We start from the raw sequence: 13484 nt of genomic DNA, 5'->3' as shown, positions 1-13484 counted from the left end.
CTCCAAATGTACGTCTAGCCACCGTGAAGCTATGTGCATTCCTCAATGCAATTTCTCAGAAGGCAATTGATCCAACTGATCTAGCTAAACTACAGAATGATGTGGTTCAATGTCTCATCAGCTTTGAGTTGGTGTTCCCTCCTTCCTTCTTTGATATTATGACACACCTCCTAGTTCACCTAGTCAAGGAGATTTTCACTCTCGGTCCTGTGTTCCTACACAACATGTTCCCCTTAGAGAGATTCATGGGAGTCCTGAAGAAATATGTTCACAACCGTGCTCGCCCAGAAGGAAGCATCGCCAAGGGCTATGGAACAGAAGAGGTCATTGAGTTCTATGTTGACTTTATTCCCGACCTTGACTCGATTGGTGTTCCTGAATCAAGACATGAGGGGAGACTAAGCGGAAAGGGGACACTAGGGAGAAAAACATATATTGGTACGGATGATGATTATTTCAATAAAGCGCACTACACAGTTCTACAGAACTCCTCTTTGGTAGATCCGTATATTGAGACACATAAGGATCTCTTACGATCCGAGTTTCCAGGGAAGACTGAAGCTTGGATTACGCATAAGCACATGGAAACTTTCGGCGGTTGGTTGCGAAAAAAATGTCAAGGTGATGAGAGCATCCATGAGCAACTGTATTTATTGGCTATGCAACCATCATGGCATATCGTCACATACAAAGGGTACGAGATAAATGGGAACATATTCTACACAGTAGCCCAAGATAAAAGGAGTACCAACCAAAACAGTGGTGTCCGCATAGATGCCACAGACCCGAATGGGAATAAGCAGACATATTATGGACGCATAGATGAAATATGGGAACTAGAATATGCACCTACTTTGAAGATCCCATTGTTCAAGTGCCAATGGGTCAAGGTGACCGGAGGCGGGGTAACAGTAGACAACGAGTATGGAATGACAACAGTAGACCTTAGTAATATTGGGTACAAAGACGAACCATTCGTCCTTGCCAAGGATGTGAATCAGGTGTTCTATGTCAATGATATGTCTACCAAACCAAAAAGAGGGAAAAACGATAATGACTCAACCAAAGAGCCAAAGCGCCACATAGTTCTTTCAGGGAAAAGAGTCATCGTGGGAATTGAGGACAAGTCGGACATGTCAGAAGAATATGAAAAGGATGACCGAATTCCGCCCTTCAAAGTGAACAAAGACCCTAGCATCTTGGTAAATGATGAGGACACTCCATGGTTACGAAGCGATCATAACCAAGGGACATACATAAAGAAGAAGTTCACTGCTGTGCCCACTTGATGATATAGTGATTTAATATAGTGTGTGTTTGAGATATTATGTAATAATTATGAATTCAGATGTTTATTATGTCATGTTTCAAATTAAATCAATGTTTGATTTGGTGGGATTTCTCTCTCAAAAAGGTAAATTAGGATACTGAGTGATGAAAAATTATAATATTAACGTTAAAATGATGTGAAAACAAATTTCCTGTCCAAAACCAATAGTTTTAATAATTTTAATTAAACACTACATTTTTGCATTAACAAAATAATAAATATTAGTTACATTATGTTTTAATATAGTGTGTTGGAAGACGAGGCTGCATCCACACCATCTCCAAGGAGGTCTCCAACGCCGCAGCCGCCACCTCCAAGGAGGTCTCCAACGCCGCTGCCAACACCTCCAAGGAGGTCTCCAACGCCTCCCCCGCCCCCGCCTACCAAGAAGCCTAGCAAGAGGCCAGCCCCTCAAACGAAGAACTAGTCCCCACCTGCAAAGAAAGCCACCGTGAAACCAAGGGCTATTCCCAAAATAATATCTGAAGAGAAGGAAGAAGGAACTGATGCATATAAAAAAGACATGTCTAGATTCTATGACAAACTTAAAATGAATCAAGAAGCAAGGAGAAACCCGGAGAAACCGTACTTCTTCGTAGCTCCAGATATTCTAAGAAAAAAGGTGACTTCTTACCAGCAACAACAGCGGGAATCTCGTAAGCCGTCCAAATCAACGTTATCAGACTATGACCGCACTCTCGCCAAGTCAATTGAGGCGGCACAGAAAAAGAAGTGGGCAGGGAAAGGAGTTGCCCAACTCGGACAACAAGCGCACCAATCAATCCCCCCGCTAGTTGTTGGTAATGAATATGGTTCGAATTTAGGATTAATGCATCAGGCAAACATACCTCCGGATGTCGATTTGGATCACCTTGGTGAATTTCTTGATGAGACTGGTCTCGACCTTTACCAGATGTTTGGTGATGGAAACATTGAGAGTGCGGCGGAGGTTGATATTTGGAAGAAAAAATTTGTACTAGGCCAGAGTCTATACAACCCTCAAGCCTTATCTGATCTGGGGACGCAAATGTACCTGCTAAACAAGTGGTACATGCAGGCGTCTACCAGTGGAGACTTCTGCGTTGGTGTCAGAATTAGAGACGAACATTGGTTCCGTGGCGATGATGTTATGTATGTTGACTTTGCAGAATTTCATCAACTATGCCACCTGACCTCTCTGGACAAAGTTATCATTAGCTGCTATTGCCTGTAAGTAATAATTCTTTCGATCTATTATTAAACTCATCATATGTGTATATATGCATATAAATTATCCTAACAAGTACTATATATATGCAGATTTACAATGACAGAGCTCAGAAAGGAAGGCTGCAATGAAATTGGTTTTGTTGATCCCCATATAGTATTCAAAGACCCAATTACTCCAAAGACTAATTGGAAGTCTGAGTCAGAGAGTAACATCATGAACTTCTTAGTGAACCAACGCCACAAGAAGGATATACTCTTTCCCTATAACTTCAAGTGAGTGTTAATCATGTCGATCATAGCCTTAATGGCTCATATGTTGATTCTAGTTAATTAATGAGTGTTATGCGTTATATCCTATAAACACATGCAGCAATCACTGGATATTGATGGACATCGATCTGGTGAAAAGTCACTTGATAATCTATGACTCGATGAGAAAACCACAACAAGACTACCAAGATATGATAGATATTATCCAGAGGTAATTTCGGGATCTCTAGCAACTATATATACACACAAACATGATGATTAACTATATCTGATGACGTGGCAAATTTTTTATTGGGCAGTGTTTGGAAAACCTTTATTGAGAAGCAACACATGGAAAAATGCAAAGCGCCACTGAATGTAATCCCTTTGAAAGTAAGTCCCCTGAATCGCATCATATTTATTAATTAAACATATAGCTTTCACCGGATCACCAGATTGGATGACAAATCTTTTTCTCGTAAAGTGGTGTCTGAGGCAGGAACAGGGGAACAACTACTGTGGTTACTATGTTTGCAAGTTTATCAAGGTGCTCTCCCAAAGAACTCCTACAGAGAGACTCAAAGTACGTTAAAAATACACTATATATTCATTTAATTATTATTACTGATTGTGTTACTATGTCTTTATATATATATATGTACATATATTAATTTATTTTCCTTTAATTCAAACCTGTAGACTCGATGGTTGGAGGAAAAGGTCATACGGCAAGACCAAATCAAAGCAATTCAAGAGTCTATAGCCGGATTTTTTAATGAGCAGGTCATCGATTCCAAGGGCGAGTTCTACTTCGACCCAACACTGCCATTGAAGCCAAGCTAGAGGATGAGAGGAAACTTGTTATGTCACAACAACTATAATGCAATCTTTTGTAATATATGCACATGAAATAATATAATGTAAAATACACATATGCATGCATGCATGTAAATATATATATGATGCATGCATATATATATATATATATATATATATATATATATATATATATATATATATATATATATATATATATATATATATATATATTTCTATGCTTGAATTGTGTGATTTAATACGTTCATTGTGCTTGAACCGAAACATACTATATGCGCGTATAAATGTATAATTAGCAGCGTACAATACGACTTCAAAAACCTATTTTGAAAAGAAAACAAAAAAATGAAAAGAAAAGAAAAAAGAAAAAAACCTTTAGTCCCGGTTCGTATTACCAACCGGGACTAAAGGTGCCGGCCATCGTGGCATGTCAGGAGGCACCTTTAGTCCCGGTTGGTGTTACCCACCGGGACTAAAGGTCCTCCTTTAGTCCCGGTTCCTGACCCAGGACTAAAGGACCCCCCCTTTAGTCCCGGATGCTTGCTCCCGGGTGGGGAACCGGGACTAGAGGGGGTTCCCCACCGGGAGTAAAGCTCGGTTCTCTACCAGTGTTTACAATACTACTCATCCGGCTTGTTTACCTGATGCTTTCTGAATGATATGAATGTCTCAATTATTCAAGCCAACCGTGATTGTACATCCATTATAGATGGCAACGGGGCAGGTCCAAACCCGAAACCTGCGGGTTTTAGACACGACGGGGGAGGGGGGCGGGTCTACTTTTTGCCCGTGGGTTTTCAAGTCCGGGCACCCGAAACGGGGCGGGTAGGGGTCGGGTTTTGTTTCTCCTCCGCGAGTGCCTGTCGTGGACCTGAAGTTTAAGCAGGATTGTAAAAAAGCCCACTAGGCGGACCAACTAAGGAACCCTAGCAATATGTATCAAATGCACCCGCACCGCACTGCACGGGCGCACCGCATTCGTAGCCCCACCCCCTGCCGCGGCTGCACCGCACGGGCGCATCCTCTCTCTGCTCACCCTGCCGTGGTGGCCTTTTATACATAAGGTTTGAAAGGACCTTTATAATTATATTAGCTCTTTGAATTGCATCTTGATCATTAAAATAATAACTGAATGGGTTTTCTTTCACCCAAATGTGACTACATATATAACAACACATAGGATGGTTTATGACTAATATGTCTTGATAATAGAACAAGCTAAAATAAAAAAGTGCCACAGGCACCCTGTTTGGCAAGCACTACTAAGAAATTATCGTAGTTAATTTATATAGGAGATAAAAGATACTAGTAGGAAAATAAAAGGTAACGAAGGCCCAAATAGCATAGTTAATATATAGGTGGACAAAAAATAGAAAAATAAAAATTAATGTGTAGAGGGATCGCTCCATAGTATAGAAAATTGAAAAATAGAGCACTACATAGATAATAGGAAAACATACGGAAAAAATGAACCACATGGGGTCAAACCAGCAACCTCATAGATGGAGCCCCAAAGGTGCTAACCATAAGGGCACACACCCAATAGTGCAATAAATTGTAAATGTTTCTCTATATAAGAGGGGCTCCTGTTCTTGATCTTGTTCGCCTATGTCGACTAGTCCTTTCGAATTAAGACTTGAACCTCTTATCAATTTACCAAACTTTCTATATACTTTCAATTTCTAATTGCGTTCATCCCGTCTTGCTTGTGTTCTCGATTCGCTTGTAGAAAAGCCTTTTCGGCGAGGTCAATCGAGTAGTGCATGGTTGATAACCAATGGATCAGTGGTGTAATGGTTGTGGGGGTCCGAATCATACTTGGTTCAAAGCCTAGATTGTGGACGTCGAGTTCTCCACCAATCAAAGTTATTATACCTATTGGAAGATCAGACCGCGTCTACATCAGATACCATCCTAATCATCTAATTTGGAATTTATTTTATATAACATTCAAATTGTTTGTGTTTAGAACCGGTTCAATTGGGCCACATCTTTATTTTCCATCATTGCTTTTCCAAGATCTATCCTATCTCAATACCTATTGCCTATGAATAAGGCCCTGTTTGGATCTTGTGGTGTAAAGTTCAGTGCTGACATCGGATGGCTAGCACAAGCTAGATGCTTTGTTTGGTCGGGCATTTGGATGCATGCATGGTGATGTCATCACTCATCAAAAGAGAGTTTTTTAATATCCAACCCAGTAATAATGTGCAATTAACCAATCCCCTGATGAGCTAATTATAATAATTAAGAAGAAAAACAAAGGATGCCGCTAGCATGACGTACATGTTGGCAATTACTGCACAAAACATGGATCATCATGTTATTCGCACTCATTGCACCATCATTTGTTGCTTGCAGGGGCGAAGCTAGAGCCCAAAGGATCCGAGTGCACACTTGACACTTCAATATATACATGTAATAAAAATCTTGTCCAATGTATACAAAGTCAAAGGAAATGCTTACCAAAATGGAGAATCTGGTACTCTTGATCGTTAATATTAATAAACCCCAACAAAATATTATATGGTCGGTATACAATTGGCAAAATACACCATTAAATTGACTCCTTGATGAGACAATGACCTAAAAAGTGTTAATTAGATGATCCAACATTATAAGAAAAAAATTGATTCACCAATTGGAAAAATGGTAAGAAATCAATCGATTACCTCTTAGTATTTTCGGTTTTCACTTTTCCTGAAGCGATCCACTACAACATCATTTGTAACTTTCAACATTTTTCTTTCTCCACATAGCAAATGAGACTGTGATTCATGTACTCATCACCCATACGATTGCGCAATTATGTTTTCACAATTTTCATGGCTGAAAATATCTTCTCAACTGTAGTTGTGGCGACAGGCAATACAAGTACTAACTTCAAAAGCCGATAAACCAAACGATAGGTAAGATGTATCCTTGTCTGTACCATTTTTTTGGGAAAGCTCAACAATTGTATGTATGTTGGCAAACCTGTCATCTTGACAAACATCATCAATATAAAGGAAAAGCTCAGTGTTAAGATCCCTCAACTCCACATGATCAAAATCAGCAGGATATAATTTAGCTAGGCTTATCAAACTGTCCACATTAAAATCATGAAATGAATCTCTTGGGTTGAATGCAGCTGAACATACAAGCAATTGAGAGGTAGTCTCATTGAAATGACTATCAAGCTCTTGCAGCAACCAATCAAGAACTTCATTAAAACAATCAATTTGAAAATGATGCTTATCAATACATGACTTGAGGTTGGCAGAAGTCGTATCTTTCACATGAACAATCCCAACAAAGCTCTCCTTCACAAGTCCACATTTATCAACATATCTCAACACGACTGCCATTTGCTCTTTGCAAGAGACATCTCTAGACTCATCAACTAGTAAGCAGAATACATCTTATCCAATGTCTTCAAGGATAGAATGTAAAATCTCATATGCAAAACACTTGATGATGTCTTTCTGTATGTCAGCAGATACCAAAAGACTATTATCTGCAGCATCAATTGTCAATGCCTTGCCTAAAGCCGCATCATGTGCAGCTAAGAAATCATAAACTTCCCTGTAATTCCCTTTGTTTAAGGATGTCTTTGATTCATCATGCCCTCAGAAAGGCAATCATTGCTTGAGTAGCAATCTGGTAGTATCAATTGCACCATTAAGTCGAACAAAATATGCATTCTTAGAACTCTCAAGCTGTTCATGTAACTTAACATCAACATGTTGTTCTCTTTTCAACAGATCAACACATTTTTTCTTTGCTACATTGTGAGGGCTGTCAACATTGCCAACATGCTCTTTTAACCTTTCTTTATTGTACCAAGTATTCCAACCATCTAAAACAAATGACTTGTACCTGACCTCCTTCTTAGTGGGGTCTCTAAACAAGAAACATGTAAAACAGTAGGCTCTATCGGTAGACTCACTGTACTCAAGCCAATTTCCAAATTCATCAAACCATTCAGGACTAAACCTTCTATTTCTATCCCCAATCCGAGTAGATGGAAAATTAAGAGTGCGAGGCTGACAAGGTCCATTTGCCAAGTACTTTCTTCTTACAGATTCTCTAAGATTAGGGTGATAAGAACGTATTTCTTTTCTTTTACCAGGATCAAATTGGATCTCCTCCTCCCAATCGATATCTTCTGGAGCTGGTGGTATTGGATTAACATTAATATTGTTGTTTTGCTGATGAGAATTACAAAGATTGTTAGCATCATCCGACGCTTTCCTTTTTAACCATCTTTCCATAAACGCACCTGTAACACAATTTTTTTAAAAATGTCAGTTATATCAATGCATCTCATGTCTTTCTGTTAAAGAATTAAGGGGAGGAAAAAAGATTAATTGACCAAACATCCATAAACTTACTTGACATGACTTTTGTTTATTTCTTGAGTCTCAAATCTCAACGAATCCTTCCTGAATCCTGAGTACCGGCGAACAGATTACTTAAATTGAATCAGTAACCAATCTGGCCTTCCGGCGAACAGACGTACCGCGGCGAGTCGGCGATCGGCGATGCCACGATGGTGCGACACGCCTCCTTCTCTTCTGCAGTTCCGTCGCGGCGCCGCCTTTCTACAACGACTCGACTAGTTCTGAGTTTTGACGTTTGGGCGACTGGGCGGCGGACGGTCTCCTTGACCGTGAGGACTTGTGTCAGCTGTGGCCTGTGGGCGTCTGTTCATTTCATCGTGGGCTACTGGGCTCTGGGCTGTCAGTCAGCTATGTACAGACTACAGGCGGAAGGCTGTCAGCTGTCAATTCATCGTGGGCTTCATCGTGCTCTGGCTGGGTTGTTGGTGGGCCACAGTGGTGCACATAATTGGAGATTAGGGAGTGCACAAGGGGTAAAAATTAGTTAATAATCACTGAAAATTTGTTTTTACCTTGGTGCATGTGCACTCGGCAGCCACTGTGTAGCTTCGCCCCTGGTTGCTTTTGTTTTTCACTTGTTATGGTTGTTGCCGCTTGCACCTACGGTCTTGTGTTTGGATCTGCCTCCTTTGGATGTATCATCCTCCTTGTCGTTCTCTTCTAGCCATTGGTCCCATGTTGACCTACATAGGATCCTGAATTCTTGTGCTATTTCCTTGAACATTGTACTGCTTTCCTTGGTCAAAAGAACAATCTATTCTTCTCTGTTCTCTTTGTAGAAATCGAGGCACTTGCTGCACTAGTTGTTCATTAGTTGCAAGAGATTCTTGCCTACCATGTCATCTCTCATCTCCCTCATGAATTCCAAGCACTTTTGGTACACGGCCAGGAACCATGGTGCCTCAAACAACATCACCAAAACCCAGGGCTACTACAAGTCTCTCATGCTGTCAGGAGGATTCTAAGCACTTTTGGTACATGCCCGTGAACCGCTGCGCCTCAAACAACATGACCAATATCACAGCTACCGTAAGTCTTTCTTACTGTAAGGATTAGCCACCGGGCTAGAAAGCATCGATGATCAGATGATACCCAACCCTGGGTCCACGGTATTTCCAAGGAAAAAATTGTATCTTGAGCTTGTGTATATATAGGATCTCGACCCAGCCATCATTTTTTGTGTCATATCATCGATCAATCTCATATCTATCATCCGAGTCTGTCACAATTCCTCTGAACCATGTTTGATACTTCTATGTGGCTAGGTGAGGGTCTTCTTACCATTTGTGATCATGCTCCTATAGACATCAGTGAAGGATTAATCTTACCATTTGTGATCATGCTCCTATAGACATCAGTGAAGGATTAATCGATGCTCACGTTTAAAGGAATATAGCGGTTATGCTTGCCTGATTGTATTGTAATGAACTTCGTATTTGTCACACACTTCTCATAACTAGTAACTAGATCCTCTAGGTCACTTAGGTTCAGATTTGTGATAGGATCATGTATTTCCTGTGAATAACAAGACATTGAATTTACAAAAAAAAAAAAACTAAAGAACATATAGTCTGAACCTACTTTGACCATTGCATTAATTAGACATGCATTGTTACGTTGAGAATTGCATCTGGTGGATCAGCTGACACGAGAATTGCAGGAGCCTTTTGAAAGGTCCTAATGGCTAGAGGGGGTGAATAGCCTATAAAAAAATTCTACAACAACACTAAGCAAAACAGTTAGACAAATATAAGGTGAAGCAAATGTTACGTTAGCCTACTAAAAATGCAAGCCACCTACCACAATTCTAGTGACTATGATCTCTATGCAGACAATGGCTATGTCACTACACTAAGTTAGTGAGCTCTCATAGACTAACTAAAGAGTCTCACTAACCACTAGACACAACACAAGCTAGCTCTTAAAACTAATTACACTAAAGAGCGTAGCAACACTAGAAATATAAATGCGAGGTAGGGGATGTGATGTTTATACCGCCGTGTCAAGGATAGAGCCAATTACAATATGATGGAGCCAATCAATCTCAATGAATACCAAGAAATCCTTGGGACAAGATGACACAAGATTTTTTTACCGAGGTTCACTTGCTTAACGACAAGCTAGTCCTCGTTGTGGCGATTCACTCACTTGGAGGTTCACGCACTAATTGGCATCACACGCTAAACCCTCAATAGGGTGCCACACAATCAACACAAGATGAGGATTACACAAGCCACGATCAATCCACTAGAGTGTCTTTTGGCTCTCTGCCGGGGAAAGGTCAAGAACCCCTCACAATCACCACGATCAGAGCCGAAGACAATCACCTTCCTCCGCTCGATGATCCTCGCTGCACCAAGCCGTCTAGGTGGCGGAAACCACCAAGAGAAACAAAGCGAATCCCGCAGCAAAACATGAACACCAAGTGCCTCTAGATGCAATCACTCAAGCAATGCACTTGGATTCACTTCCAATCTTACAAAGATGACGAATCTATGATGGAGATGAGAGGGAGGGCTTTGGCTAAGCTCACAAGGTTGCTATATCAATGCAAATGGCTAAGAGAATGAGCTTGAGCCGGCCATGGGGTTTAAATAGAAGCCCCCCACGAAATCCAACCGTTATGCCCCTTCACTCGGCTAACTGCGCATTGACCGAACGCGTTCGGTGGGGCGACCGGACGCGTCCGGTCGCTGCCGCGATGCCATGTGTCCCTCTTCAAATGATATAGCCGTTAGCGCCCAACGGCTATCTCTGTCACACACTGACACAAAGGATCAGACGCACCAATAGAAAGAGATCGGACACAGGAGAGGCAACGTCAGGTCACACACCCTCACGCTCGCCTCCTGCACAGACCGGACGCGACCTCTAGTGTCAGGTCAAACGTTTCACTCAGAGTCCGGTCGAGGTCAAAAACTACACCGAGAGGTTCAGAGCATGACCAAACGCGTCAGATCACCACTTAACGGACGCACAGCAGAGTCCGGTCATCTCTGACTTAGTCGCTAACCTCGGGTCCGAATACCGGACACGTCTGATTCCATTTCGGGACGTGTTCGGTCACCTCTGCAAAACAAGCCCGAGCCTAGGTAACATACCGGACGCGTCCGGTCACCCTGTGACCAGCGTGACTAACTCCTTTTCAACTCCAACTTCTTCACCTTTGCTCAAATGTGCCAACCATCAAGTGTATCACCTTGTGCTCGTGTGTTAGCATATTTTCACAAACATTTTCAAGGGTGTTAGCTCTCCACTAGATCTAAATGCATATGCAATGAGTTAGAACATCTAGTGGCACTTTGATAACTGCATTTCATGATGAGTTTCACCCCTCTTAATAGTACTCTATCAATCCTAAATGTGATCACACTTGCTAAGTATCTCGATCACTAAAACACAAAAGCTCCTATGGATATCACCTTTGCCTTGAGCTTTTTGTTTTTCTCTTTCTTTTTTTCCAAGTCCAAGCACTTAATCATCATGCCCACACCATCATCATGATCTTCACCAATTGCTCCATCACTTGGAATGTGCCACCTATCTCATAATCACTAACATAGGTTAGCATATAGGGTTTCATCAATTCACCAAAACCGCCTTCACCTTTGATGTTCTTTTCTCTTTCTTAATCGGATAAGGTGGTGCCATAGCCAATGCAAACTACAAGCACACGAACAATATACACTAAAGAGAATGACAAGTTTTTGGTTACATGCAAGTGTTAAGGGATTTGTTGTCAAGCTTTTAGTTACATGTAATGGTTATGGGATTCAGTTCAAAATGACCAACGAAATGACTGGTTAAATATATACAATGATATTAAGAAATCAGTGATATGATATAGTCGCCGACTCCTTCATAAGTAACCTAGCACTTATCCTTCTGATTCTACACTCTAGCATGTTTACCTTTCTGATCTAACATAGTAACATGCTCTTGAATGATTGGCATGGCAAAGAAGGTGTCTCTATTCATAGGCCATGGTGGACCATAGAGAGATGACATATGGCTCCCTTCTATAAGTTTACAAGATAAATATCTGTGTTCTACATTATTATAGTTTATTCATGGTGATAACATCTAGTGGCTTTATGTAAAATATCAAGCACCATGAGTTACCCAACCATCAAGCTATAACTCTACTTGGATATGTATCTGTTAGCACCTCCCTCCACCCCCATGCCCCCTCCCCCGAGGCGACTCCGTGGCAGTGCCTAGATCCGCCACTATGGCAGCTTCCCCGCAGCACTGCCACCCAGGCACCTTTGCCAGCCCACACAGCCCAGCCTGGGGTCCCTAAGCCGCCCTGCGGCCCTGGCGCCCTGGCTTGTCCTTGATTGGAGTCTGTCCTCATCGGTTTGATGGAGCTCCGATTTGAGGAGACCTCGGCCACCCCCACATCCTACCTTAGCTCCGAGGAAGGTGCGCTTCTCCTTTACTCCCACCAACCACTAGCACCATTGACTCCGCCCCATCCACAGCCAAAGAAATCTTGTCTCAAATCCGCGATTGTCCTCAACGTGGTATGAGCTTCTAATTAGGCCTTGTTTAGATGCGAAAATTTTTGGCTTTTGGTTACTGTAGCATTTTCGTTTGTATTTGGAAAAAATTGTCCAATTATGGACTATTTAAGCTTAAAAGATCCGTCTCGCTAATTACAGGCAAACTGTGCAATTAGTTATTCTTTTTACCTATATTTAATGCTCCATGCATGTGCCGCAAGATTTGATGTGACGGGAAATCTTGAAAATTTTTGGATTTTGGGTGAGATAAAAAAGTGCAGAACTGGGATGCCGAAAATAGGCATTTTCAAAGCATAATTCGATTTTATGTACTTTTGGCCTATGGTGGCATAACTTTTTTCTTGTTTTTGGTCCGTTCTTTTCGTAAATCTAAGCAACCCTCTCGTAAATCCAAACAACCTTTTCATAAATCTAAGCAACCTTTTCATAAATTCAAACAACCTTTTCGTAAATCCAAACAAGCCTTAACAGCAATAACAGCGGCACAGGTTCCCGAGGCCACGACGACAAGATGGAACACGCCATTGATGCCCACTCCCAAGAGGCCATGCCCAGTCACCTCGATCTCATAGGCATGTTCAGAGGAGGATCAAGCTGGATGGACCAAGGTACTACGGAAGAAATGCCCCACTCAGGAAACTTCAAGTCACCTAGTGACCCGCTCGCCTGCGCCATGTTCTGCCATCTTGGAGTCCCTGCGTGGTAAATGCCTCCGGTGTCTCGCTAGTCAGCTGCCCGATGCCCTCCAGCGAGACTCCCATGGGCAGCCTCGACTCCCGCATTTGGCCATGGCGCATCCTCTCCTACAGTGACCACTACGACATGCGCCACCATGTGAGGCTCTTCCTAGAGGGGATCCTGATCCACGCTTGGAATGAGAGGATTGCCAAGCAGGCAGTGGCGAGGGTGTAAGACATCGACTACATGGAACCGGAGTCCCTTCGCTAGGGA

The 13484-nt window shown here is 41.9% G+C and overlaps 1 protein-coding gene across 1 annotated transcript; it reads right to left on the bottom strand.

The window, feature by feature from the left end:
• Positions 1-7245: 7245 nt before the first annotated feature.
• LOC136507610 (uncharacterized) lies at positions 7246-8005 on the bottom strand. The gene is made up of 2 exons (XM_066502279.1): positions 7999-8005; positions 7246-7886 (listed from the first exon to the last, which is right to left on the bottom strand). Exons 1-2 carry the CDS (start codon positions 8003-8005, stop codon positions 7246-7248), a joined length of 648 nt encoding a protein of 215 aa, XP_066358376.1.
• Between the last annotated feature and the right edge of the window lie 5479 nt (positions 8006-13484).

Source organism: Miscanthus floridulus, chromosome 15 (assembly GCF_019320115.1).
Source record: "Miscanthus floridulus cultivar M001 chromosome 15, ASM1932011v1, whole genome shotgun sequence".
NCBI classification, from domain to species: domain Eukaryota; kingdom Viridiplantae; phylum Streptophyta; class Magnoliopsida; order Poales; family Poaceae; genus Miscanthus; species Miscanthus floridulus.
This window is presented reverse-complemented; position numbering and strand designations above follow the sequence as displayed.